The sequence below is a fragment of the Podarcis cretensis genome (genome assembly GCF_951804945.1).
Source record: "Podarcis cretensis genome assembly, chromosome: 10".
Lineage (NCBI taxonomy): Eukaryota > Metazoa > Chordata > Lepidosauria > Squamata > Lacertidae > Podarcis > Podarcis cretensis.
In genome coordinates this window covers 30,523,951-30,551,207 of record NC_137179.1, presented here as the reverse complement: position 1 = coordinate 30,551,207, position 27,257 = coordinate 30,523,951, and the positions used below count along the sequence as shown (strand labels likewise).

The 27,257-nt window shown below is 45.4% G+C and overlaps 1 protein-coding gene across 2 annotated transcripts in view; it reads left to right on the top strand.

Moving 5' to 3' along the window:
- NPTXR (neuronal pentraxin receptor) overlaps positions 1-24,419 on the top strand; it is a 32,068-nt gene extending 7,649 nt beyond the window's left edge. Inside the window, exons 2-5 of one of the 2 annotated variants that reach the window (XM_079994585.1) lie at positions 15,019-15,232; positions 15,903-16,147; positions 17,173-17,352; positions 18,673-24,419. In XM_079994585.1, coding sequence (XP_079850711.1) covers positions 15,019-15,232; positions 15,903-16,147; positions 17,173-17,352; positions 18,673-18,897 — 864 coding nt within the window. In that variant the 3' untranslated portion in view covers positions 18,898-24,419. Of the gene's footprint in view, positions 1-15,015; positions 15,233-15,902; positions 16,148-17,172; positions 17,353-18,672 lie in introns of both variants that reach the window. The other variant, XM_079994584.1, reaches the window with a different exon arrangement.
- The last annotated feature ends 2,838 nt before the right edge of the window (positions 24,420-27,257 follow it).

Below are 27,257 nucleotides of genomic sequence, written 5' to 3'. Positions count from 1 at the left end.
AAAAGGTCCTGGCCCTAGTTGAGACCAATCTAACCACCTTGCCACTTAGGACCTTCAAAATGTTGTCATTTGTGGACCTTAAGGTCCTCCGCAGGGCATACCAGGAGAGGCGGTCCCATAGGTACGTGGGTCCTAGGCCACATAGGGCTTTAAAGGTCAAAACCGGCACCTTAAACCTGACCCTGTACTCCACCGGGAGCCAGTGCAGTTGGTAAAGCACTGGATGAATGTGATCCTGCGGCAAGGGCCCTGTAAGGAGCCTCGCCGCGGCATTCTGCAACTGCTGGAGTTTCTGGTCAGCTTCAAGGGCAGCCCTGCATAGAGCGAGTTAGAATAATCAAGCCTGGAGGTGACCGTCGTATTGATCACTGTGGCCAGGTCAGGGCGAGAAAGGTAAGGGACCAACTGCTTAATATTGCTTAACGTGTGTAGATTCAGTCCATTAGATTCAGTGCTGACTTTATTCATGTCCATCTTGCCCCCATGATTGAGGGGGCCCGGGGCCACATGACACCACCACGCTGTGTGTGCATGCCCTGTAGTGTGCACACATGATGGCAGCATGCCCTGCAGTGTGCTGACATTACTCATGCACATCACAGGGCATGCTGATGTGTCGTGCAGACAGCCTGCGGTGTGTGCGCAGGGATGCCACAGAACTTACAGGGGGCCCGGGACCTTCACTGAAATCTGGGGGGGCTTGGCATAGATGGCACGCCTGTGCATGTCTGTACACAATTTTGCAGTTCTGACCTCTGGGCAGAGCTTGGTGCTGGAGTGGCATGTTCCATTTCAATGCTTCAGGCAAAACAGGAAGTGCTGTCCTGCCCTGCTGCCCCTGTTGCTGCTGCCTACATCATCTGCCCTGCCACCACTGCCTTCACCGCCTGCCTTGCCGTCTCCACTGCTGGAGGAGAAGCAGCATCAATTTTGGGTGAGATATTGTGCACGTTGTAAGATTTCAGGCGATTTCAGTGAGATCTCAGCCAAAATCAGCAAAATCTCCACTGAAATTGGCACCAAAACAGGCAACGCTTCTCCCCTCCTGCTGGAGACAGCAGGGCAAGTGGGGCATCCATGGGAGGGCCACCTTGGGGGCTTCTGCCACCTGAGGCAGTGGCCTCACCCCATCTAATGACTGGGCCGGCCCTGACACTAATTTTTAGAATGGGGTGGAATGAGAGAGACCTGTGGCTCTGCAGAAGTTGCTCACTTTGACTCCCATTGCCTTTGACCCTTTGACTGATAGGAACTGGAGCCCAACAAAATCTGCATGGCCACAGGCACCTAAACCCTGCTGTAGAACAACCCTGTAAGACTTGACGGTATTACTTATTATCCGTAATCTTTAGACCAAACCGTCAACATAAGTCACCATTATTATTCCCATAATATGGCTGAGGTGAAGAGATGGTGGCTTTCCTAAAACCGCCTAATGAGTTTGTAGTTTGTGGCTAAGCTGAGATTTACCCAGGGGCATCATGTTCTTAATTATCACATATTCTTATCACATCCCACACTTTGCAAGCTCTGTTAAGCTTCCGAAACTCCAGCACATTGTGTGACTGAGGAACAGTTGAGGGAGTTGGATGTGTTTAGTGTGGAGAAGAGAAGAATATGAGAGGTGATATGAGAGCCGTCTTCAAATATCTGAAGAGCTGTCACATGTAGGAGGAGCAAGCTGGTTTTCTGCTGCTGCTGCTGCTGCAGGGGGCAGGGCCCGAACCAATGGGCTCAGATTACAAGAATGGGGATTCTAACTAATCATTAGAAAGAACTTCCTGATGGTAAGAGCTGTTCAACAGTAGAACGGACTACCTTGGAAGGTGATGGACTCTCCTTCATTGGAGGTTTTTAAAGAGAGGTTGGCTGGCTGGCTGGCTGGCTATCTGTCAGGGATTGTTTAGCTGTGATTCCTGCATAGTGGGGGTTAGACTAGATGGTCCTTTGGGCTCTTTCCAACTCTACATTTCTGTGATTCTATTACTATTTCAGCTGCAAAGATGGGGACAGGATGCATCTCATAAGTCCCCAAATGATCCACAACAAACCAATAAAGCTTCTAACAAGTTGGGCATGAGCTTGTGAAGCAGTCTTCTTTTACCTTAGCTGGTGAAAGTCTCAGACACTGGATTTTCTGATGCTTTAATAACTGACGGCTTTTGATCTCCTTAGGTAAATGTGTGCAACTGACAATGAATGAAATTAATCCCATCTAAGTAGACTCACACAAGGGACGCGGGTGGCGCTGTGGGTTAAACCAAAGAGCCTAGGACTTGCCGATCAGAAGGTCGGCGGTTCGAATCCCCGTGACGGGGTGAGCTCCTGTTGCTCGGTCCCTGCTCCTGCCCACCTAGCAGTTTGAAAGTACATCAAAGTGCAAGTAGATAAATAGGTACCGCTCCGGCGGGAAGGTAAACGGTGTTTCTGTGTGCTGCTCTGGTTCGCCAGAAGTGGCTTAGTCATGCTGGCCACATGACCTGGAAGCTGTACGCCGGCTCCCTCAGCCAGTAAAGCGAGATGAGCGCCGCAACCCCAGAGTCGGTCATGACTGGATCTAATGGTCAGGGGTCCCTTTACCCTTTACCTAGGTAGACTCACATATTGCAAAAGCAGAGAGTGCTTTTCTCTCCCCCCCCCCCCCGCTTTCCCCCCACTCCAGACGTTGACATTTCACATGATTAATATTACCTGGCATCTTTCAATCTTTCTGATGGTTTGGCAGCCAAGAATCATACACAAATCCCCACACCCCGCCCTCGCTTCAGCAGATGGGAAATTATGAGATCACCCAACAGCTTTTAAAAATATGCATTCTGAACATTTTCCTCCTCCCCCCATAAATATTCTCTGATAAATACCACCCAGCCCACATTGGTTTCAATAAGATAATTGGGCATAGGAGAGAAAAAGGCTTTAGGCCATGAGATCTGGAGAGCTCAAAACTCCCTGGTGATTTACAGAGCAGACTCAGCTGAGGGTGAAATATCTGACATGTACCATCCTCATCAAGGTGCAAAAAGCTTTCCAGCTTTGCTTGGGGAATTCAGCCTCCAAACATTGCTCAATCCCTGGGCAATTGTTATGTCTGAATTTGCAAAATCACACAGTCAGTTCCCATTTGCCCAGAATGCTGGGATTTACTAATAATCTCTCTGCTCCCATTTGCCCAGAATGCTGGGATTTACTAATAATCTCTCTGGAAATGCAATGGGAGCTGCTGGGTGTACATTGTTACCTGCCAATTTGGCTCAACTCATAATAAGAGCATCTCTCTTTGTAGAAAGTGGTACACTTCCATGTCCATCTGAAAAAGGTGAAACAAGCTTCACAAAGGGGAGTAATTAGTTGACTGCCAGTTAAGAAATAGAAAAGCACTGGGAATTGATTCTATACCACCAGAAGTTTTGGAATTTAATGTTACCCTGTGGTCTCTTCTGCTGGTAGCTGTATTTACATATACAGTGGTATCTCGGGTTGAGTGCTTAATTCATTCCGGAGGTCCGTTCTTAACCTGAAACTGTTCTTAATCTAAAGCACCACTTTAGCGAATGAGGCCTCCTGGTGCCACTGCGCCACCAGAGCATGATTTCTGTTCTCATCCTGAAGCAAAGTGCTTAACCCAAGGTACTATTTCTGGGTTAGTGGAGTCTGTAACCTGAAGCGTCTGTAACCTGAAGTGTATGTAACCCGAGGCACCACTGTACTGATTTAATAGGACGAGTGCTGAGGCTTGGATCACTGCAGTAATTGTCCACATGTTTAAAACTAGGGGCTGCTGTTCCTACTTATTTCACTAGCCAACCCTATCACCTACTCTTTCTGTAACAATCTCCACTCTCTTTATACTTGGCCAACTCCATCCTCCTTCCCTTTACACCTCACCAAACCCCTCTTCCTTCCTTTTACTCCTTGGCAAATCCTACCACCTGCCTTTACACCTTGCCAAACCCACCCTTCCAGCTTGCCTAAACTGCACCTTGTCTTACTCTATTGCCACTTCCACCCTCCTTGGCCTCTGATCCTGCTGTCAGAGACCAAAACAACAGCATCACTGTTAGAAGAAAAGCAGTAGAGGAGCAAGATGATTTCTGACTCTAGGTCACCTACCTCCTGCTCTGTCATCCTGCTGCCATTTGTGCAGCTGCCTATCAGCAGCCATGTAAACTGCAGCCTGACAACATCCTTCTGATTTTATTATACAGACAGAAAGGCTCTGAAGCTTACCCAGAAAATTATTGCCCAATTAGTTTGTTATGTGTAATTGGGAAACTTTATGCAAAGCGCCTGCATATTAAACTAACGAGTAATAAGAGGAAGCCATTTTGGCAAATGAATAAGCAGGGTTTAGGCAAGGTATGTTAATAAGCTCCTGTTCAGGCTTCTTTTCTTGATTGCTATATAGAAAGAGCAGATACTCATAGTGTATGAACCAAAGTTTGGTTTTACGAAGCCATGATAATCATATGCCTAGCCTGAAGGCCGCAAGAGCCTTTCCCCAACCATACAGACTGTGAGATAAACATAGCCATGAGCTGTATCTCTTCCTTTGAAGATGGGTGACTGAATGGTTTACAGTTCTCTGGTAGCAGCACCAAAAGGGCTCCTTGACAGCTGAATTTTGGTTATTCCCTGTTTCAAATAAAATTAAGAAAAATGAAATAATTTATCTCTGTGACACATTGAAGCCTCTGCTGGAACAACACAGAATGTCTGTTTAATTGGGAAATAGCAATCTTATTACCTTGATACACTTACATTTTGGGGTACCTTTTGATGCAACATACTTCTTGTTCAGATTTTAAGCATTGCCTGTGTCTCTGATTAAACTGGAAAGCAGCTGTTATGAGCTGAAACATGGAGATATAAGATATGGGCTCTCTAACGTTGTGTGAGTGATGTTTTCCCTTGTTGTGTCTGATAATTGTCCAAGTGTTTGCCTTTATACTCTGTATTTGCTACATTAGAAGCTTATTTTTATTTTAACCAGTATTTTCATCCCTGTTTATAGACAGAAGCCTTTGTTTTGGGCTGCTAGTTTAAGAAAGTACAGTACAATATTAGCATCTTCTTAGGTCTTCTTCCAAGCTCAGGCAGAATTTATGGCTTAGATTTGATAAGAAAGGCAAGTTGCAACGAAAGGATGAGAAACAAAGAAGACACAGAATTTTGGTAGAAGTCAAGGAGAATCTATCAGAATGTGGGAAAATGTTTGATGTGAAATAATTTTATATTAGAGAAATAATATAATAATATAATAATAATTTATTATTTATACCCCGCCCATCTGGCTGAGTTTCCCTAGTCACTCTGGGCGGCTCCCAATCAAGTATTAAAAACAATACAGCGTTAAATGTTAAAAACTTCCCTGAACAGGGCTGCCTTCAGATGTCTTTTAAAGATAGGATAGCTACTTATTTCCTTCACATCTGAAGGGAGGGTGTTCCACAGGGTGGGCGCCACTACCGATAAGGCCCTCTGTCTCGTTCTCTGTAACCTTACTTCTTGCAATGAGGGAACCGCCAGAAGGCCCTCGGCGCCTTAAGAACTGGAGCATTTTATTGGAGAGTGGGGAGAACACTTTTCTCTCTCTGAATGTTGTCTAACAATTTTTAGCCTACGTGGTTAATCTTTATTCCCACAACAGCACCTTCCCTGAAGGTGTGCTAGCTTGGGAGATAGAGAGTAGATCTGTGCTTTTTGCATTTCTTTGGGAATTTTTTTTGTGCTAAGAGGGGACTTGTACTGTCAGGATAGATCTCATAGAGCCTAGATTTTTCTTAGGGTTCTCCTTTTTTATTTTTTTTACCTAATCCTCATGGATTATTTTTGCTCGAGAATCTTCCAGTGGAAACAGGTTGACCTCACCACACCAAGTCTGGTAGATATGGACCTTTGACTCATTATTCCATGAAGCCCATTGTCTCTTACTTTAATATCTTAAGTAACTTTTCCTACATTGTTTTAGAATGTCTTTATAAGAGAATGAAACTTTCCTATTGCTTTTCGGTTAACAGGACTGTAGGGAGGGTGTTTAGAAGGATAATTGTTTTCTTGTATTTCATTTTTCGTTTATAATTTCTTCATATATTTCCTTTGTTTAGTGCTCATAGTAGCCTCACAGTACTTGTTTCAATTATCAATGTAAGCATTTTTATATAGTTAGCTTTCACTACTATTTACAACTTTCCACAATTTGCCAATAATTTTTAATGAATTTTCAATTCACTTTCTTTTGGTGTGATTCTGGGCCTTTGGTCACTAGCCATAAGTTCACTGGAGCAAATTAATATACTGTAATCTAAATTTATAGATCATTCTTTCATTCTAAACCATTTGTTGTTCTATGTTTGCTGGCACTGGGGCAGAGCTGGGGGGGGTGTGTGTAAAACCACAATGTAGACTTGAAACATCAGTCTCCAATGGCATGTTTTGGGTGCCATTAAAGGGCAGTGCTTAGACCTGCCCAAATTGATTCAGCTGTCAGGAAAAGCAGGGAAAGTTGATAGAATTTCCCTTGCAGCTATCACAAAGGGAGAAGTAATCTTTGGTGGCATAACACGAATACTTGGAATATGTAGGCACAAATCTTGTTCATCTCCTTGGCAGTGTAAGAGCCAGGACTGTAATTCCTTAATAATGATAGGAAATTGGGGTACTGGAGAGCAGAAGGAAGAAAAATGAACTGTATAGGAGCAAGAAATTCATTTAGTAAGGGCAATGACAGAAATGAGAAAGGGAAAAGAGAGATTACAGAGACAGAAAACGGAATGAGATGGGGTGGAGGTAAAGAAGCCTTTCATTATTCGATGTAGGACAGATTGCCTTGATGCTAACAAGAGTAACAAAAGCGAAAAACCCTTTTTTCTATTAACAGATGGAGTCATACATGAAAAACAGGGACATGGCATTTAAATCCAGAACTGGAACAATCAAAGGGTGCAGCAGACAGTATCTCTGCACCCTTTGTCAAAACCAGCCAGACTCCATGGATCAGAAAACCTTTCCAGTCGCTTGGCAGCATCAATAGAAAACAAAAAAAGGGAGAAGGCAGGTCCAGGCCACCAGCAGGCAACACAATTGAACCATCTGCAAACATGAGCTCTTATCAGGAATCATGTCTCCCTTTACCATTCCCAAAGGGAGGGCAGGGATAATGACTTTTTTTATCCTTCCTCTTCATCTGTCCCTGTCACTGCTCAGTTCTCCCAATTGTCTCTTTTCTTTGTGGATCTCTCTATTCTCTACCTGGATGGCATTTGAACAGGCCACATTCTGTGCATCTCATATCCTGCAGGGAAAAAGCCCAGATGTAATGGGGGCAAAAGCAAAGCAGAGCGAAGGTGTGTGTGGAGACCCGGAAGCATCTCCCCAGTGGCCAGCTAATTTAATACAATGAGGAACAGCCTCTCGGGGACACAGCATGAGTCTTGGGCGTTGAGTGAATTAAAACTAGAACAGTGCCGCTCACCAAAGAAACCAATCCAGGGTTCGAACCAGGCAGGAGAGAGCCAATGACCTCACATATCTCTTGTTAATGCCGATGATTCAGTTGTCATAATTGCAATTGAAGCTTCTTCTTCTTCTTTGCTCCCCACAGAGGCATGGGGATAAAGGAGCACAATTGCCCTCTTCTCGTTTCCTGATGAAGCGTTTTCCTGTTAATTCTCTCTTTTTGGAAAGGGCACCATCCAAGCCCTTTTGTTCTCCACAGTACACTCCATGCCTTATTTTCCCTACAGAGGCGATGGTTTGGTTCCCACATCACTTTTGAAAACCTTGATATGATTAATCACAAAAGTGTTACCTGAAGCGTTCCTTGATTTTAGAGAACTGGAGGGGGGAATTCAGCCAGTTTCCATGGGTCCAGGAACAATGCAGCTCTTCATCTTAGTAAGATAGAGTTGGAGTGAGTGGAAAGATCATCTAATGGCACCCAACTCTTGCTGAATAAAAAGCTTGCAAGTTTGTCTTTATTCATTCAGGGTCAAACAAGGCAAAACAAAGACCCAGGACAGGAACCCAATTCAGTAGGAAATTGGGTCCCCCTCCACATTGCGTTGCTTAAAATCATAGAATTGTAGAGTTGGAAAGGGACCCCAAGGGTCTTCTAATTCAGCCCCCTGCGATGCAGGAGTTTAACAGCTAGAGCTGAGAGCTGGCTCACAAATACCTGCTCAGGAGTGGTCTATTTGTGTGCTGAGCAGTGTAGTGTCAGAGCAATGGACTTGTGTGCACTCCCTGCAGGATTGCTCTAGTCCTTCATTATTAATTTAAATGTTCCCAGACTGAGCTCTGGTACGTAGAATAGCTCGGAGGGCTAAGCAAATAAGTTCTGGAGCTAAGCTCTGTAACCCCTGAAAGCAGTGCAAATTGTCTGGAAAGGGGCTCATGGTGAATGAACAGTTGCAGCTCCTATCAAAATCGATAGCTGTTGCAATCACCCTGTGCCTTCTGATGATGTGGAAAGGTCATGGATAAGCTCATGTGTGAACAAGGATTATAGCTTCCTCAGAATCTCAAGGCCACTTCATACATCACACACACTTTTAACACGGGCATCCAAGGAAACAGAATGGTATGTTGACAGATATATTAGCAGAGTACTTCTTCACACAGCACATAGTTAAACCATGGTCCTCGCTTTCTCAGGAGGCAGTGATGGCCACCAATTTGGATGGCTCCAAAAGAGAATTAGACAAAGTTATGGAGGATAAGGCTACCAAGGCTACTGACCATTATGGCTATGCTCTCCCTCCACAGCCAGGGGCAATAATAATAATAATAATAATAATAATAATAATAATAATAATAATAAATTTTATTTATATCCCACCCTCCCCAGCCGAAGCCGGGCTCAGGGTGGCTAACAACACTAAAACAGTGCAACATTATAAAAATATTATAAAAATTAATTAAAATCAAAATTGATGGCAACCATAAACTAAAGTTTTGTAAGGATTGCCAAAGGAGGGAGTCAGGTTGCACCCTGACCAAAGGCCTGGTGGAACAGCTCTGTCTTGCAGGCCCTGCCGAAAGATGTCAAGTCCTGCAGGGCCCTTGTCTCTTGTGACAGAGCTTTCCACCAGGTTGGAGCCTCAGCCGAAAAAGCCCTGGCTCTAGTTGAGGGCAGCCTAACCTCTCTGTGGCCTGGGACCTTCAAGATGTTTTTATTTGAAGACCATAAGTTCCTCTGTGGGGCATACCAGGAGAGGCGGTCCCATAGGTACGAGGGTCCTAGGCTGTATAGGGCTTTGAAGGTTAAAACCAGCACCTTAAACCTGATCCTGTACTCCACCGGGAGCCAGTGCAGCACTGGATGAATGTGATCTCGCAGCGAAGACCCCGTAAGGAGTCTCGCTGCGGCATTCTGCACCCGCTGGAGTTTCTGGGTCAGTCTCAAGGGCAGCCCCACATAGAGCGAGTTACAATAATCCAGTCTGGAGGTGACCGTCGCGTGGATCACGGTGGCTAGGTCAGGGCGAGAGAGGTAAGGAGCCAACTGCTTAGCTTGGCGGAGATGAAAAAATGCCGCCTTTGTTATAGCTGCAATCTGCGCCTCCATGGAGAGGGAGGTATCGAAGATTACCCCCAAACTCTTAACGGACGGTGCTGGCACTAATTGCACCCCCGCAAGAGATGGGAGTTGCCCCCTCAATCCCATATCGTCCCGTCCCAGCCAGAGGACCTCTGTCTTCGAAGGATTTAGCTTCAACCGGCTCCCACGTAACCATCCAGCCACAGCTTCCAAGCATCTGATCAGTGTGTCTGGGGCCGAGTCAGGATGGCCATCCATCAACAGATAGAGTTGGGTGTCATCAGCATACTGATGGCAGCCCAGCCCAAAACTCCGGAAAAGCTGGGCGAGGGGGCGCATAAAGATGTTAAAAAGCATCGGGGAGAGTATCGCACCCTGAGGCACTCCACACACCAAGGAGTGGCGGGATGACAATTCCCCCCCAAGCGCCACCCTCTGTCCCCGACCAGATGCTTCTGAAAATCAGTTGATGGAAAACACAGGAGGGGAGAGGGCTCCTGTGCCCGGGTCCTGCTTGAGGGTTTCGTATGGGCCACTGTAAGAACAGAATGCCAAGCTAGATGCACCATTGGCCTGATGTCTCAGGCTCTTATCTTCTTATGCTCTGTCTCAACCACATTTGAGAACATGGTCTGAGGACATGTGATGCTGTTTCATTATTAAAGTGAAATAGGTCTATCCTGGATTTTCCAGGATGGGAATCTCCCTGGGAACTCCATGTAAACTGCTCTGAACTTCCAAAGTTAAAGTGGAGATGAGGCTAAAAATGAATCAATGTGCTTGCAGCATCCACTGCTCAGCACACTTACATAACCAGCCCTATAAATGTTACATGCAGCATAACAGATGCCAAGCAAATCCAAATAATTTCTCTTTTACTTGTTGAGGGCTGCTTCCCATCTTACAGGAAAAACAAGCTCCCATTTGTTCACATGTCTCTGTGCCACGTATATGGCAGGGAAGCGTGTCACTGAGAATGCACATGAGCCTTGGGCAACTGCGTCTCCAGAGCACATCTTTACTTCATGTGTCAGACATATGTCTCCATTCCACACGTAGCAGTGATCACAATGGAGACACACAGCGGTCCAACAGGACTGACTCTCAGGAAGCTGCAGCCCTGGTTCACACATGAGCTCATGAATGATAGTATCCTCATACTCAGAAGCCTCTGGGTGATTGTATAGCAATAGATGCTGACAGCTGTTACAGTCATCAACTAAGAATCTCCTTCCACCAGACTTCGTCACTTCCTTGGCTCACCCACTGTCCTCCAGCTCTTCTTCTTCTTCTTCTTCTTCTTCTTCTTCTTCTTCTTCTTCTTCGTAAACCACTGAGGTTTTTTACAATCAAGTGGTGCATAAATTATGTGAAATGAATAAAGTTATTCTTCCTCTTCTTCCCCCTCCCCTTCCAGTGAGCTCCTATGGTGAACCACAACATAGAGCTCAACTATCTACAGCCAAGATCCTCATCATGCAGTGCAGTCATGTTCATGTAGATTATTCAGGCCCTCTGCTAAAACAGCCCTGGTAGGACACCAATACTGCCTTCTTTAGGAATTAGGTTGGTAGCTACAAAGGATAGGACCTTCTTCATGGCTGCACTGCAGTTGTGGAGCTCCTTCCCCTCTGAGATGGTTTTGATTTTGCTACACTAAAGGGTTTTATGGTGCTTCATTCCCGATTCTTACATTGTTTTAATGGATAGAGTGTTCCGTTGAATGTGTAACTTGCCTTGGGCCCACAGAAGGGAGAAGGACAGGATAGAAATGAAACAAAGCATTTCCCGAGTATCCATAGTTGCAAATCTAAAAGGTATTTAGAAAGTTCAGCTGGGAAACTAGGGCAGACATAAAAGCATCTGGAAGGCAGCAAGCAGCAAGTGACTGACACAGATCACTTACATAAAAGCAAGATAAACAGGCAACTGAGGAAACTGTGTTACCTGGATTGAGAGGCGAGGGCAGAGAAAGTAAAGCACAGTTGACAACGCAAGCTGGTTCTGAACTAGCACGTTTTCCCTCCTTGCCGCTCAGCTCACCTGAGCTGGTCATACTCTCAGATGGCCTCTCCCCAAGTAATGAATTAAGCTGTGATTATCTAGAGGCCTTTAGCGCAATGACCTCATCTCAGGCCAACTTGGGAGTGCAAGAGCTGAGCATGGTTTGTCTTTCACATACACATTTCACACCAGGGAGCCTCTTCTTCAGGTGTACCTTTTTGGATTCCTAGAATCAAAAGGGTGAGCATCCAAGGAGCACGGTAAAATAATGCTGAGGTGGGGAACCCAATAGTTTTGTGGGTATCCTCTTGACAATAAGTCTGCAGGGTGGGGCAGAAGTTACAGCACCCCTGAACATTTCAGGTGAGCAACTTACTCAGAGTGGGCTGAAACCTTTTCTGCCTCCAGGCTCACCGCCTCCTTTGTGGAGCCTCAGTTTTGCAACCTGAGTTCCCTTTAGAAAGCTCCACCACCATAACAGACAAAACACGGTTTTCAATGGATGTACCCTATTAACTTATGAGGAATTACAGGCAGGGGGGCTGCTTGCTTTTTCACTTGGCATAAGAGGGAACACAGCCTGAAATAATGATGAGATAAGCAGCCGTAGCAGTAATTAGGAGGCAAGGGCTCTAGGAGCACCTCATCAAAGGGCAGAAATGTGGTGGAATAATAGGCCTGTTTCCTTTGATGAGCTTTCGCTGTAATAAATGAGCACAACAGGGAGTCCTCAAAGACGGACATCTCCCCCAAACCTTATGGCTTTCACATCTCTCCTCTCACACAGGCTGGCAAAAAGGCTAAGGTTCGTCCTGATGGCAACAATGAGGAATAGGCAATGACTAATGGCCTGTGAAATGTCATGGGGAGGAGAGAAGGCCCCTTCCCCCTTCCCTCTCCTCCCTTGCTTCTCTCCATCCCTTCTCCTTTGCTCTCTCCTTGCCTTGCATGACTACTTGAGTCATGCCTCCCTTCTCTCCTCTTCCTTAGATCATGGGAACTTCCTGACTCCGTTCTTCCACCAAAACCCCCAAGCACAGCCCAGGAGGAAAGGCAAGCTCCAGACTGAAATCACATGATCCCCCCCCCAAGAATTCTGGGAACTGTAGTTCACCCCACAGGGCTACAATCCCCAGCACCCTTAGCAAACTACAGTTCCCAGGATCCTTTGGGGAAAGTCATGAGCTTTAAATGGCCTTCAAATATATGGTGTGTGTATACTCTCAGATAAGCTCTCTGAGCACAGCTTGCTTACCTGCTCATTGGTCTGTTTATATACCACTCGGTGTTTTCTGGGCAGTGATCTATGTGGTTTTACAAGTCACAGAAAATGTAAGCTTTCTTTCTCCCACAAATGACACTTGATCCAGAGCAGTGCTTTTCTCAAGCAAGCAGGACCTTCTGATCAGGCAGATTTCCTTGCCAGCCAACCCAGGACTGTCTTTGGAGAAACAGGAGGTGCCATTTCAGGGGTGCAAGTGAGCGAAGTCTGCATGTTGCCTCCTGCACGATACCCGCAATGAGGTTAGGGGGTGCAATCCTTGCCTTGCCCCGGGTGCTGGCAATGCGTGGTACGCCACTGCCATAGTGTAAATGGTACAGTGGTCATTTCTACCCAAAGGCATGGCTGTTTGTCTTAAAGGTTGATAGAGTTTGGGTGTGTTGAAAGGATGCACCTACGGTAATCCCAGCATGGAAACAGCATTGAATTCATCACACTTGCCACTGGTGGACAGAACACAAACCTTTAGCTTTAAAACCTGGGATTCCCTTTGCGCAAGCGCCCTGGCAGGTTGGCATGGGCGGACAATAAGGAGGACTTGCCTCCAGCTGTGGGTGCTGCTCCCTGCCGTAGCTGTGTAATACCTGCTGTGACCTCTCAGCACACAGACTCACACAGTTCGTAGAGCTCTAAGAGGATTACAGAACTACTATGTAATGTCAAAATGACAGGCGTTGCCTCGAAGCGGCAGAAAAAAGGCACGCTTCTTCATCCTCATTAGGGAAAAACTGTGATCCCGTTTCTCTCCATGCCTGACTGCTCCTTTCTTTCTTTTTTACGAGAAAAGTGTCATTTGAGAGAACGGAGTCCCACTGACTCATTTCTCCATATTGAATCCCGTGGAAAGACAAGGAAGAGTCATTACACAGACACGTTCCATGTTGTATAAGAAAACTCTTCAAGGGAGAGATACGGAGCTTGTTTGAGTTTCGAGTGATGGTTGTTGACTTTTACTCTAAATCAAAGCTTCCAAGGCAGCTAAAAATAAAACCATTAACAACAACTTCTTCCTCCTCCTCCGGTCTCTAAGCTGTATGAAGCTATTTTGTACAGCCAGACCAACAGCCCATTTAGATCAGGATTGCCTTCTCTGAGTGACTGTGGCTCTTGGGAACTTCAGGCAGAGGACTCACTCATCACCTGCTATTACGTGACCTGTTTAGATGGGGGTGTCAGAGATTGAATCAGGGTCTCTCTCTCTCATAGATTGGACTGTTTTCTGTCTCAGAAACACCTGGCTAGGCTGGACCTGACTGGTTGACCGCAAGGGGCATCAGTGCCTAGACAGAAAGGTTCTTGATTTGAATGACCCAAACCATCCATTTAAAGCACATTCAATACACATTTAAAGCACGTAACTTCCCCCAAATAATCTTGCGAGTGGTTGCTGCTTCCTCACATAGCTACAATTCCCAGCACCCTTAACAAACTACAGTTCCCATGATTCTTTGGGGGTGGGGAAGCGATGTGTTTTAAATGTGTGTTGGGTGTGCTTTAAATGCACAGTGTGGATGTGGCCTCTGAGGGTACTTCCAGATAACCTGATTATTGAGCATTCATCCTGATTTGTTTGCAGGGAAGTTAGACAACATTGGTAATTCATTCTGGTGCGTTTGCGGGATATGTTAGATGACATTGCACCAAAGCAGCATTTCCCCTTCACTTTCCTTATCACAAAAAGTCTGATCTTTGGGGGAAGAAGGTTTGTTGCACAAGAATTCCCTATCAATGGTAACTGTTCAATTTAAATTGACCAGTACAGTGGTACCTCGGGTTAAGTACTTAATTCGTTCAGGAGGTCAGTTCTTAACCTGAAACTGTTCTTAACCTGAGGTACCACTTTAGCTAATGGGGCCTCCTGCTGCCACCGCGCCGCCGGAGCACGATTTCTGTTCTCATCCTGAAGCAAAGTTCTTAACCTGAGGTACTATTTCTGGGTTAGCGTAGTCTGTAACTTGAAGCGTATGTAACCTGAAGTGTATGTAACCCGAGATACCACTGTATGTGATAGAATCCCACCCCAAAACAGCAGTAGCCTGGAAACACCCTGAGCACATGGCCCTGTTTTTCTTGCTAGGTTAACATGTTTTGCCTGGATACTTTTTGTGTGAGATATTACACACACACACACACACACACACACACACACACACTGTTTCCCATATATCATATATCTTTCCTTTGTGCGCAGCAGGATATTCCAGCCCGAATGAATGCTACTTCTGCTCCTGTGCCAGCCCAAGAGACAATCCATAACAAGATGGAAGAACTGGAGGAGCAGATCCTCTCCAAGATTTTAGCTCTGGAGAAAGACCGGTCATCTGTCCCCAACAACCACGACTTGCAACAGCAAGATGTAGAGAAGGAGCTGGATGCCCTCCAGAACCGGGTCACTGAGCTTGAGCATGGTCAGTCCTGGCATGGAAGAGTGCCAAATCTGAGGGCTCCAAAGTTGCTACATATATGTGATTGCCTGTTAGATATGTATTTCCTGAGTCTGTTCCAGACACATGAATTTATGAATGCCAAGCAAGACAAACTAGCCCATTAGTTTCCCGAAATCTACACAGGGGTAAAAACTACACAATGGCACCCTGCCTCTGAATTTGGAGGTTTCATATAGTCATCATAATATAACTAAGCAGCAGCCACTGGCAAACTTAACTTGCTGAACCCCCTTTAAAATAAACACAGGGAGAGTTAAATATACGCAAGGAATGCTGATATTGCATATTGTGTCATCTGTTTGATTATATTTTATTGGCTCTTATACAATCATTGTAAATCACTTTCAGACTTTTGTGTGCAGGTAATGCAATATGCAAGTCTAATAAAGCAAATTGAGCCATCCAAGCTGCCAATCATTACACAATCATTATGCAATGTGTCAATGAATGGTCAGGTTCATTGGATGACCCAAGTTCAATAACAACAGGAACCCATTTTTGCAATGGTGTTGTTGTGTAGTATTGGCAAGGCCTGACTTGAATTTCTGGAGTCTTTTGTTCTTCTCAGCTGCTGTCCCTGTAGTCTTTCTTGACACTTCCCCCCCCCCCCATTTCTCTGTTATGCACCCAGAAACTACAGCCTTCAACAACCCGGAAGCGTTCAAAGTCACTATCCCCGTACGAAACAACTATATGTATGCGCGGATGAAGAAAAGCTTGCCTGAGCTTTATGCTTTCACGGTCTGCATGTGGCTGAAATCTAAGGGCCCAGCAGGGGTGGGCACCCCTTTCTCCTACTCGGTACCAGGACAATCCAATGAGCTTGTATTGCTGGAGTGGGGAAATAACCCCATGGAGCTGATCATCAATGACAAGGTAAGGAGGGAAGGAAGACTTTGTCATGGGCATCTGGAAGACACATGTACTAACCTTCCTTATGTTGAGAAAAGGCCCCACTCCATTAGGAAAAATGACACCAGCCCGGAAAACAAGAGCCAACTGTAATTAATGAATCTAGAGAGATACAGATATATACCGTGCTATTTTTTCTAGAAAAAGAGGTGCCAGAACTCACCACGAGCACCTCCCTTGTTCTATTATAATGCCAATGGCGCCCACCTGAGAAGTGCCGGAACTGAGTTCTGGTGAGTTCTGGCTGGGGGGGAAAGCCCTGGATATACATGACTCCTTCCTGCTCACTTCTTAGCAGCCTCATTAAAATGAAGTGGAAGGGAATGGGTTCAAACCAAAGACTCCACCTGGTAAGTACTTTCAGAATCACAGGTTCAGGACTCCTGGCATGTGCAGCCAAGATTGTGGGGAGAGGCAGTGGCAGGTACATTTCCTCCAAGACAGGGTCATAGTGAACAGGAGACAGCGACCATGTCGGTGCTGCAGGCAGTGCTGGTGCTGCACTGGTCTCTGTCCCCCGAGAAGATGATGGACCAGCATAGGCTGAAGCATCCTATTGGGTCAGAGTTCAAACTACTTCCAAATTTCAGGCATGGTGCCAGGAGGCTGGAGGGCTGCATGCCCCTGTGGTGGGGGGTGGGGCTAGAGGCAAAAGTGAGTGGAGCAGTGGATGTGATTTTTACCTTTGAACAGTATAAATCAGAGGCTTATACCTACACATCTCTCCACCCACCCAGCTAGGAGGAATCATCACATTCAGGAAAGAGCACTCAAGGATGGCCTAGACCAGGACTGGGGAAGGGCCTAAGAGAGAGAGGCTTGGAGAAAGGCATGTGTCACCCACTCCTGTTCTGCAGCCAGCAAGAAAGGACATAATGTGCTCCTCATCAGCTTTGGGGAAGGTGATGCTAAAACACATCATTGGGAGACTCCCTCCAAAAAACTGTTTGCACTGTTCATTTTAAGGCACTTTTCTGTTTTGTTGTCAGGTGGCTCAGCTGCCAATGAGTCTAAAGTCTGGGATGTGGCACCACATCTGCCTGACCTGGATCACACGCGATGGCATATGGTCAGCATATGAAAATGGGGAGGAGCGTGGGGCCGGTGATAACCTGGCATCCTGGCATCCGGTCAAACCTCATGGTGTGATCATCTTGGGCCAGGAGCAGGTGAGTCTAATCCATTTATTGTCTTTGCAGTAGTTAACTTAAACATAATTCAAGGACCTGCCCAAGTTTTGGGCTCAAAGGGACAAAATTTGACAACTTGGGTATAAGAGATCCCCCAGCTGGTCTCTTGGACATGCCACATGTGTTGTCCTTGAAGCCTATAACCACACAGGGATTCTGGTTTGGATTTGCAGTGTGTATTTAATAGAATTGTGGTTCCAACAAAATGCCCACAGAAATTTCTTAAAATTCTAAGAATGTGTCTGCATGGCAGCTTATTGTGAACTTGCTGCTGCTCTGGCATGCAAGTTTTGTGCAGCGCCCACATGATGCCACCCCAGTGGCGTAGCGTGGGGGTGCAGGGGGGGCCAGCCGCACCGGGCGCAACATTTGGGGGGGGGCGCGCGCTCGCACTCGCAGCTCTCTGCCCCTACCTGGCTCACTCTCTCTCACTGCAGTGCTGGCTGTCCGAATCCGATCTGAGCTGCCGTGTCACCACCCACTGTGGAGGGGGAGGGTGCCAGGCGTGCGTTGCGTTGTGGAGCGGAGAGAGAGCGAGGGAGGGACTATCTGGGGGAGGGACAGTGCAGCGGCCGCCCAGCGCAGCGCTGAGCGCGGGAGAGAACCACACCCGACCAGCCCAGGCAGCAGCAAGAAGAAGCTGGCAGCGGCGGCAGGTTAGGGGTTAGGGGCGCAAATTACTTGCCTTGCCCTGGGTTAGGGGGCGCAAATTACTTGCCTTGCCCCGGGTGCTGACAACCCATGCTACGCCGCTGTGCCACCCTCATCCAAATGGCACCCTATGTTCCACCACTGCCCCCATATTCAGTCCAGATGTACAATTTCTACATTTTTGTTTTGATTTTTACTTGGGGGATTTCGGGCAGAAGTGGAGAATCTTGATTAAACAGGAAACTAATATACCGGTACTGTGTCAGAAGATAGTGCTGTGTGGATGTGATGCAAAGCTCGCATTATTGCTTGCACAATAAACTGCTGCATGGAAGCACTTGGAAATTTGCATTTTAATGCAAAAACTGGACATGCAGAAAGTTGCAGAGGGTGGGGAGAGAGCAAAGCTATTCCATAGTTTGCTGTGCCATACTGCTAAGGAAAGATGAGAATGAAACAGGGTCCTGAACTCCTTGGAAACCAATTGACCCAATGTTGTCACTTGCAGAGGATTGGCAGTGTGGCAGGGCCCATAGTTCAGCAGAGCCCATGGAAGGCCTCATATTCAATTTCTTGTATATATTTTTCTTCTCTATCTTATTGGCTGCCCTTTGTTTGTCTGCCCTTTTCTCCAACACGATGCTACAGGATGCATTGGGTGGAAGATTTGATGCCACTCAGGCCTTCGTTGGTGAAATTTCTCAGTTCAACGTGTGGGATCATGTCCTGACCCCGGCAGAGATTTTGGGCTTAGCCAACTGCACGGCCCACCTGCGAGGCAACATCATCCACTGGGATGAAAAACTGGTTGAGGTCCATGGAGGGGCAGCCAAGTGGAGCTTTGACGTCTGTGAGGAGAGGATGAAGGCGTGAGAGGTCCTTGTCCCTACCAAAGGAGCATGAAAGCTACTTCCCCTTCCTCCATTCTACTTAAGGAATGAGGCAGCACGGGAGATCTTTATCCCCATACAAAAACATCCTGGAGTCTGAATTGGTCTGGGGAGAGAGCTGCGTGTGTGAGTGTGTGCATGTGTGCAAGGGACAGGGAAACCTTCTGAACTTCAAAGAAAATTGTGACACTGTGTTTTTTCATTGTTTCAGTAAAACTCTTTCTGATTCATACCGTGAGTGGCAAGGCCCTCCAAAAAGACGTGTGTGTGTGTGTGTGTGTGTGTGTGTGTGTGTGTGTGTTAAGGAGCGGTAGGCCATATCCCAACAACAGTGTGATGAAGGCCAGGGGCTGATGTTGTGAATGGGAAACTGTTGGTGGAACTGGTATTGCCAACATTGCTCCCCCCCTTCCCATTTTGCTGGTGCCATCATTGATTTGATAAGGGGGCTCTGATAAGCAGGATTCTGAAGGCTTTAAAATTTGCTTGGTAGTGGCGGTATTTGCCCATGAGAAGCCATTGTCTTGGAATACACAAGCCAATATTCCTTTAGTCTTTGCATGCAACCACCAGGAAGTTCCACTGACCTTTCTGCCTTCTGGCCTCTGATCTCTAGCCTTCACTAGTAAGGCAGCCCTTTGCCAACAGATTCCTTAATTCAACAAAGGCCTAAATTCTAGGTTCGGGTTCTCTTCTCCTTATGATAATCCAACATTCCACCCCAGATACGAAGCCATTTGAAATGCTGTGTGATTTGCACAGTTCTGTTCATTTTTAATGAGACTTAAGATTCCAAATTCTTTTAACAGCTTTTTCTTTTTTAAAAAAAGAATCCATTGTTTTATACTTTATTATAGCTTTTAAAGAGGCAACGCATAAGTGGCAACCAGAAAATTCTGACTTTCCTACCTAACCCTTTATCTACGGGAGCTGCTCTTCCCATCTCTTCCCTTCCTCTAAGGGCTGATTCGCACATGCATGTTCTTTTACTTGATTTCTTGTCACTTGACGGTGTTATCACTTGATGACTCGCAGCTGATCATGTGAATGGCTTCCATTCAAAAGCATGGTGTTGGAAGAGATGTGTGATATGATAGGGAAGTCTCACTGTCTTTTTGATCTGTGATGACTGCTCCACCCAGGCAAATCACTATTATTTGGCGATGAAGGCCACATGCACACCATACATTTAAAACAGCCACGGCTTCCCCCAAACTACAACTCCCAGAATTCTTTTGCGGGAAGGCATGACTATTTAAAGTGGCATCACAGTCCTTTAAATGTATAGTGTCAATGTGGCCGTAATAATCAAACAATGGACTTGCATGCACAAATGAGCTCTAATGCTACACAGCTTCTTAATGGATTAGGCAACACAAAATTGTATGAGCAGGTCGACTCTCCTGCTGCTGACCCCTTGTAGATTGCTTCCAACAGTTATAAGCCTTCTGGTAAATGAGAAGAAGAACAGCCAATAGGTCACAGCAGGATCACTTCCTGACAATCCAATGTCCCTGCTCAAGAAAGGAACCATAAAGACTCCTCCTCGCTGTGAAAGCAGAGGCTAGATGGCCATTTGCTGGGTGTGCTCTACTTTAGGATTTTCTGTGTTGAGCAGAGGTTTCAATTAGATCCAGGCTGCTGGACCTCAGGCAGAGAAAGAGAGAGGTAAGTGGTGGCAGAAAAAGAGAGAAAAGGAGTAGCAGAATAAGAGAGGAAAGTATCAAACCAGAAGAATGATCAGCATCTACGTTTTTGCTTTCTAGATATTAGTTTAGATGCTCATGACATACTTTCTCCAATGCTTGTGGTGCATTGACTCAAATGGGGAATGAGTAGTAGAGACTAGACAAGAGCTTTCCAAACTGTGCGTTGCGACACATTAGTGTGTCGGCTGCAGTGTGCAGGTGTGTCACGCAACCGCTCCCTCCACTCCTCCTGGGGCTGGAAAGGGGTTAGTTAAACCTCTAATTTGCTGGTAAAACTGAACTACTGTGTTGCGAAACGATGCATGTCTAAAAAGCGTGTCACCAACATGAAAAGTTTGGAAAGCTCTGGACTAGACATTGCTCAATTATTTCATAGTTCTATAACTCCCATCTCCTCCCCAGTCTCTTTCCCAGAAAGAGCAATAGCAAATGCTCCCTTTGGTTTCTCACCATGAGAGATTAGAACACAAGTATGAAGAACATAAAACCATGTTTGAGGATCCATTCTGATTTGTTTGTGGGGAGGTCACACGATGTCACGTGTTTCCACACTTTCCAGTCCTACTTTTCCGAGAAGCAGGTGAATCAGCTTTAGGTGCGTAGCCTGAATATGCCACTCTGCGAATGCCTCCCCCAAATAGCAATGGTTGGGAAGCACCCTCAAGACTCTTTCCCTTCTTCCAGATTGTCACAATTATGTGGATACTTAAGTATTTCCCAAGTCAAGCATAAAGCATGCATTGAAGAAGAAGCTTGCCTCCCTCCTTCCCTCCCTGGTTTTTTCCTTCAACCTGTTGCAATGTTTACATTTAAGGTCAAAATATTTCTTCTGTTTTTGAATTCATTAAGGCGAGCCTTTCTCATCCTGAGTCGGTAACCGTGTGTGCCTCCTCCTCTGTGGCTTAAACAGCAATGATGTAAGTGACCCAAGTGCTTGCAGAGTATCCTGCTACTCCCAGCCCAATCTCTGCATATCATGGACCACTTGGTATTTACAGTACAATCCTATGCATGATTATTCAGAAGTACCACCAGTCAAAAGAAGCAATTGCCGCATAAATAAAACATGGATTTGATCACACAAATCCGCAAGCCCAATTGTTTTATTATTAATTATTTAAATTTAAATGAAATAAATTTGTATAAATTTGTATTAATCAAATTTGTAAAATGCAGCATAAAAATACAGAATAAAACCACAAAGTACATAATATGTTTCTCTTGTGAACTGCCCTGAGATCTTCAGATGAAGGGTGGTTTATTTATTTATTTATTATACTAATATAAAAATAAAATAAAGAACAAGAACAAGTGCAAAACAAACCAATAACTCCTCTCCTCCAAACACATTTAAAAGGACATAGACTGTTAATCTGCCAAAGGTCTGGTTTAATTGTTCTCCCAGCACACGTTCACAGATAAATGTAACATGAATTTTGTAAGGTTGCCTGCACTTAGCCAGTGGTTTTTGCTCGCCCTAGGGATAGTACTAAGCACAGAAGGCATCGAATCATTTAAGATGCACAGCTTCACGAGAAGAAATGCTACTAGCAGCAGCAGAGCAGGCGGAAGCAGCCTTGCAATTTGCTTTTCTGGAAACTAGACTTAAAACTGTTTTTAAAAGCTACCCAGGCTAGAATTGGGGTGTTTTTTTAAGTGGTCAGTTGACAACCGTCAAACTGGAATTCCCATGGACTGCCATGGTTCTTTTTCAAGCTCCTCTGGTGACCACGTGACTTGTTGCTGGATGTGTCTGTGATAACCCTTCACCCCTTGTGTGAACCATGTAAAAGAAAATGCTGTGTGTGCGTCAGCCTTGAACAGGCCATATTCTGAGGTGGGAGGCCACGTCCGCGCAGTTAATCTAGCTGTGTTCTTTTTTTCCTGTTCTGATCCCCACCATTCTCCCCCCCACATTCTCAATGTGCCACTTAGGGGGAGGGACTAACGATAACTCTTGGAGCAGCTGACGAGAGAGTCTTCACTACTCTAGTGGAAAAGAAGACGTTGGGAAGAGATTGGAAGGGTGGCTGGTTAGCCGCGGGTCAGAAATGTAGGAGCTGGGGAAGTCTGTATGCCTTTTGAGTGCCTGATATATTACAATGGTTTTGAAACCTGTGAACCCACTGAGAACTGCACCTGTGAGTTATTTTGCTTTCCTTTGGGGATCTTGTGATTGCTTGTGTCGTATTTTGCTTCCTCCCTCACCTTAAACTTACCACTTGCCATGACTGGTGATACAACACGTTGGATCTTTCTCTTTCTCTCTCTCTCTCTCTCTGAACAAAAGGGGTGAGGGAAGGCAGAGCGGACAAAGTCGTTTCATAGATTTCTGGCTCCTCCTTTAAGGACTGTTTTATATGTTGCACTTTTAATGGGCAAAGTAGATCTAGAGCAAGAATATGTGGTGGTGCTCCTCCAGAAGTTCATAGAGTTGGAAGAGACCCTGAGAATCTACAAGTCTAACGCCTTGCGATTCAGGAATATGTAGCTGTCCCCTACCTACAGGGATCAAACCTGCTACCTTCATGTTATCAGCACCACACTCTAACCAACTGAGCTAACAACATCTAGTCTAACAACATTTGGAGGAGATATCTTTGATCTAGCATATAACCACTTGCCTCCTGTTACATGTAGGGTAGATACAGTATAAGCCACAGAAACCTACTATTCTCCAAATGGCGAGAAATCCAGAGGTGAAGCATTGCTGGGTTTTGTTTCCTTCAGAAAGAGGCCGCTAGAGACTTATTGGTAGTTTGTGATATATGTTTTACTTACACATATATTCAGATGGAGCATAGGTGGAGATTCACAGAACTGAACCTGTCAACAGATCTCCAGAGTTTGCTGCTCCCCATCAGATTTCCAGAGAAACTGCCAACACCACTGGGATTTCCTGGAGAACAGCTCAGCCCTCTATGTTCTGACTGGGGTGGAATCTACACACATATAAAAAAAAGTTCTGAAAATGCTTTTTTTAAAAAAAGCGTTTTAAAAACTACATTGAATTTTCCATAAGGCTCACCATTGCCATTTAGTGTATATCGCACTTAAAACACACTTCAAACATTTTATTTGCAGTTGTATAGCTGAGTCACAGTTAGGACTGTTTATATTCCGCATGGGTACAGAATTACCCCATGGGAGAAGGCAAGACCTGTTTCACGAATGGCTCTTTCTTCCGGAAGACTCCAGCTACACAGAGCTATCTCCCTAACAAGGTTTTCCATTAAGGGTTCTTGACTACATTATCAGAGTCATTACCAGCAGCCATGCTAGTCCAACCAGTTTGGCATACCTCACTCTCACAAGCAAGCATCGCAGGGCCTGAAGGGACCCTGAGGTCATCCATTGCAACCCCCAATTTCATCCCATTATAACATTATTTGGAGCCACATACACTAGCTCTCCACAGTGTATGTGGAGTTGTCAGTGTCATGTCAGTACGCACCAGTCTTGCAAGATATACCCACTAAAACTATAACATATAAAGCTGCTATCAAATAGTCCTGTTGCCAAGGGGACCCAAACCCCTCCAAGGGAGGAGACTACACAGGAGTCGGTGAGGGGATGGAAGCAATGATGTTCAAGTTGTAAACACTGTGATCTTAGTGCATCAAGCCTGAGGGCATAATTCGACCACCGGTCACTTTCTCACTCTCCTTCTCGCTCCCCCCTCCTTCTTTTGTACAGTTGTTAAACAGGATTTGACATGTGCTCACACATGTATGTGTCATATGTATTTTTTTTGTATATTTGATGGTTGACAATAAACTTTGGTGTTTGTATTTGATTCTCTTTAGGATGCTGAGGGTATTGTGTAAAATGGCAGACTTCGTGAATAATAATAATAATAATAATAATAATAATAATAATGGGTGCAGGAGATTATTTCATAAGGCACTATTGATGTGCATTACAGGTCTTAATGATAATAATACAGGTCGCTGACACCAAGAAGCTTACATATATATTTGACAGCAAGGAAGGCAACAAAGAGAGGGATGAATTTAAGCAAATGCAGTTGCAGGTACTTGAGCTAGAGAGAGCTGAAGTGTCACACTGTTAAAGGCCTTGTTGCTTCTGATGGCAAAACATTAAGATGGCCCCCTGTTAGTGATGTCACAGTTTCTACTCCCCCCCCCCCGCTACGCACACACACACTGAGTGGCACTTGCACATTCCATGCAACACTTGCAAAAACTTGAGAAATCACTTTTCTTTCCAGAAGGAAATTACCGTATTTTTTGCTCCATAAGACGCATTTTTTCCTCCTAAAAAATAAGGGGAAGTGTGAGTGCGTCTTATGGAGCGAAGGGTGCTGCGCAGAGAGGGAGAACTGCGCAGTGCCCCTTCAGCGATGCGCCTGTCCTGCGAAGCGGGAGGAGGAACAGAAGGGGCTCCTTCTGTTCCTCCTCCCACTTCGCTTAAGGGGCGCTGCACAGAGAGGGAGAGCTACACAGCGCCCCTTCAGCGAAGCGCCTCTCCTGGCTTCTGCCTTAGCCGCGCGCAGCCTCTTCTGGGCTGGGGAAGCCTTCATCCTGCTGCCCAGGAGAGGCTGCGCGCTGCTATTCCATAAGCCAGGGCAGCGATCCCGCTTGCTGTCCTGGCTTCTGCCTTAGCCATGCGCAGCCTCTTCGGGCAAGGGGAGCCTTCATCCCACTGCCCTGAAGTGGCTTGGCTTGGCGCAGCTATCCCAGAAGCCAGAACAGCCAGAGGCTATCCCAGAAGCCAGATCCCTCTTGCTGTTCTGGCTTCTGGGATTCAGAATATTTTTTTCTTGTTTTCCTCCTCCAAAATCTAGGTGCGCCTTATGGTCTGGTGTGTCTTATAGAGTGAAAAATACGGTATATATCGAAGTGAGGAGAAAAGAGAAACAGGAAAATGCTTGGCATCCTTGAAGAAAATGAGGCAGCTAGATCCTACACACAGCAGCATGTTGCCAGGGTGGGGTGCGTGGCAGACGGCTAATGTTAGTGCGCATACTTTGAGAGCAGGAGGTTAGAGGTTCAAATCCCTGGTATGTCTATTTTAAAGGATCAGATGGGGAAAATAGGCCCTGGAGGGCTGCTGCTATTCAGCGTAAATAATGCCAGGCTAAATGGGCAAATAATTTTACCTGGTATAATAGGGCAGCTACTGAGGAGGCAAAATAATACTCTTCCTTTCCTCTTCACCAATCCAGGTACCAGACCTCAAGTCCCGTTTTTAATTTGCTGGTGACTCCTGGATGTTTTGTTTTTAAAATGTTTTATTGAATTCTGTAACAAAAAGGAAAAGGACTTAACAATTGCAATTATGGGATATACATCTAAGAATACTTTTTTTCACTGTCACCTTACAGAGGAACTCATCTAATATTAACCACGGAATAAGATCAACAGAGAACAATTTTTATATAACGCAGTTATGAGGTCCAAAATTAACACACTAGTACCAATAACTTTGCAGATCATTTGCAGTTGCATAAGTGATAAATTCCCACTAATTGGTGTAGAAATGTTCTTCAGATCCTTTTGAGACTTTTCAATTGTGTGTTGTTTTCTCACCTATCACCAGATTCCAGACTTTATTACACCACAAGGACGACTGTAAATCTTGCAATGTCTTCTATTTTTTGAGCAATGGAAATTCAAGCAGCCACCAACAGGTGGCTCCTGGATTTATATACCCTGCCCTAATCTTCCTGCCACCCTTCACACTCAACCTCACAGCTACTGGCAACTATAAAGAGGTGCAGCTCTGTGTTACCTCCAAGGTTTGCTCTTGCCCATGAACTAGCAGGCATTAGGATACACCAGAGAAATATCCACATGGCACTGATACAGAACCATTTATGACTCTGGATGTTGAATGTTCATTGCAAAGCTTGGGCCAGCATCTTCTGCTTTCGCCTCTCCAGTGCTGTCTCTGCACCATCCCAAATCTACAGGTTAGTTTAACATGAGTTGTACATTTACTCAACCAGCACACGTGATCTGCAAGCACATGTAGCTGCAACACATTTAAGAGCTTCGCACAGGTGGCTATATCTGAACCAGTGAATCTACACTCCGAACTATTGTGGTTGCTGTGGCAGCATATTCATGGCGTATCGGGAAATGTGCCAATCTGCTCTGAACAGAACCAGAAAACTCTGGTGGAGTTCAAACACAGAGGGTGTGTTCACATTACCACTTTGAAGTGTGGTGAGGCTGATGTTTTTCCAGTGTTTCACCATACATCAGCATGGCATCATTAGTGTCAGCTTCATTTCTGTTTTTGTACACACCAGGGGCCTTGATGTAACAGGGATGTCTATAAGTATTTGCATAGCTAGAGATGGATTAGCAATGCCTTAAGAACTCTAGCTGGTGTGAAGCTGGTTTAAGAAAAAACGCTTCAAACAGTAGGATTTTATAACCAAGTCCAGGACACACATGCATTTCAGATAATGTGTGACACAGACTAAAAATCTAGCACAGGAAATGTGGTAAGTAAATAGGAGAATGAACAGAACCATAGATAAATGTGGGGGGGGGGTTTTGGGTTTTTTACAGCAGAGTGAAAATACTGAGGAAAGGGAGGAAGGGTTGATTGAGATCAAAGAAACATTTTCCTCAGAAAAATAAATGATTTCAAAAGTATTTAA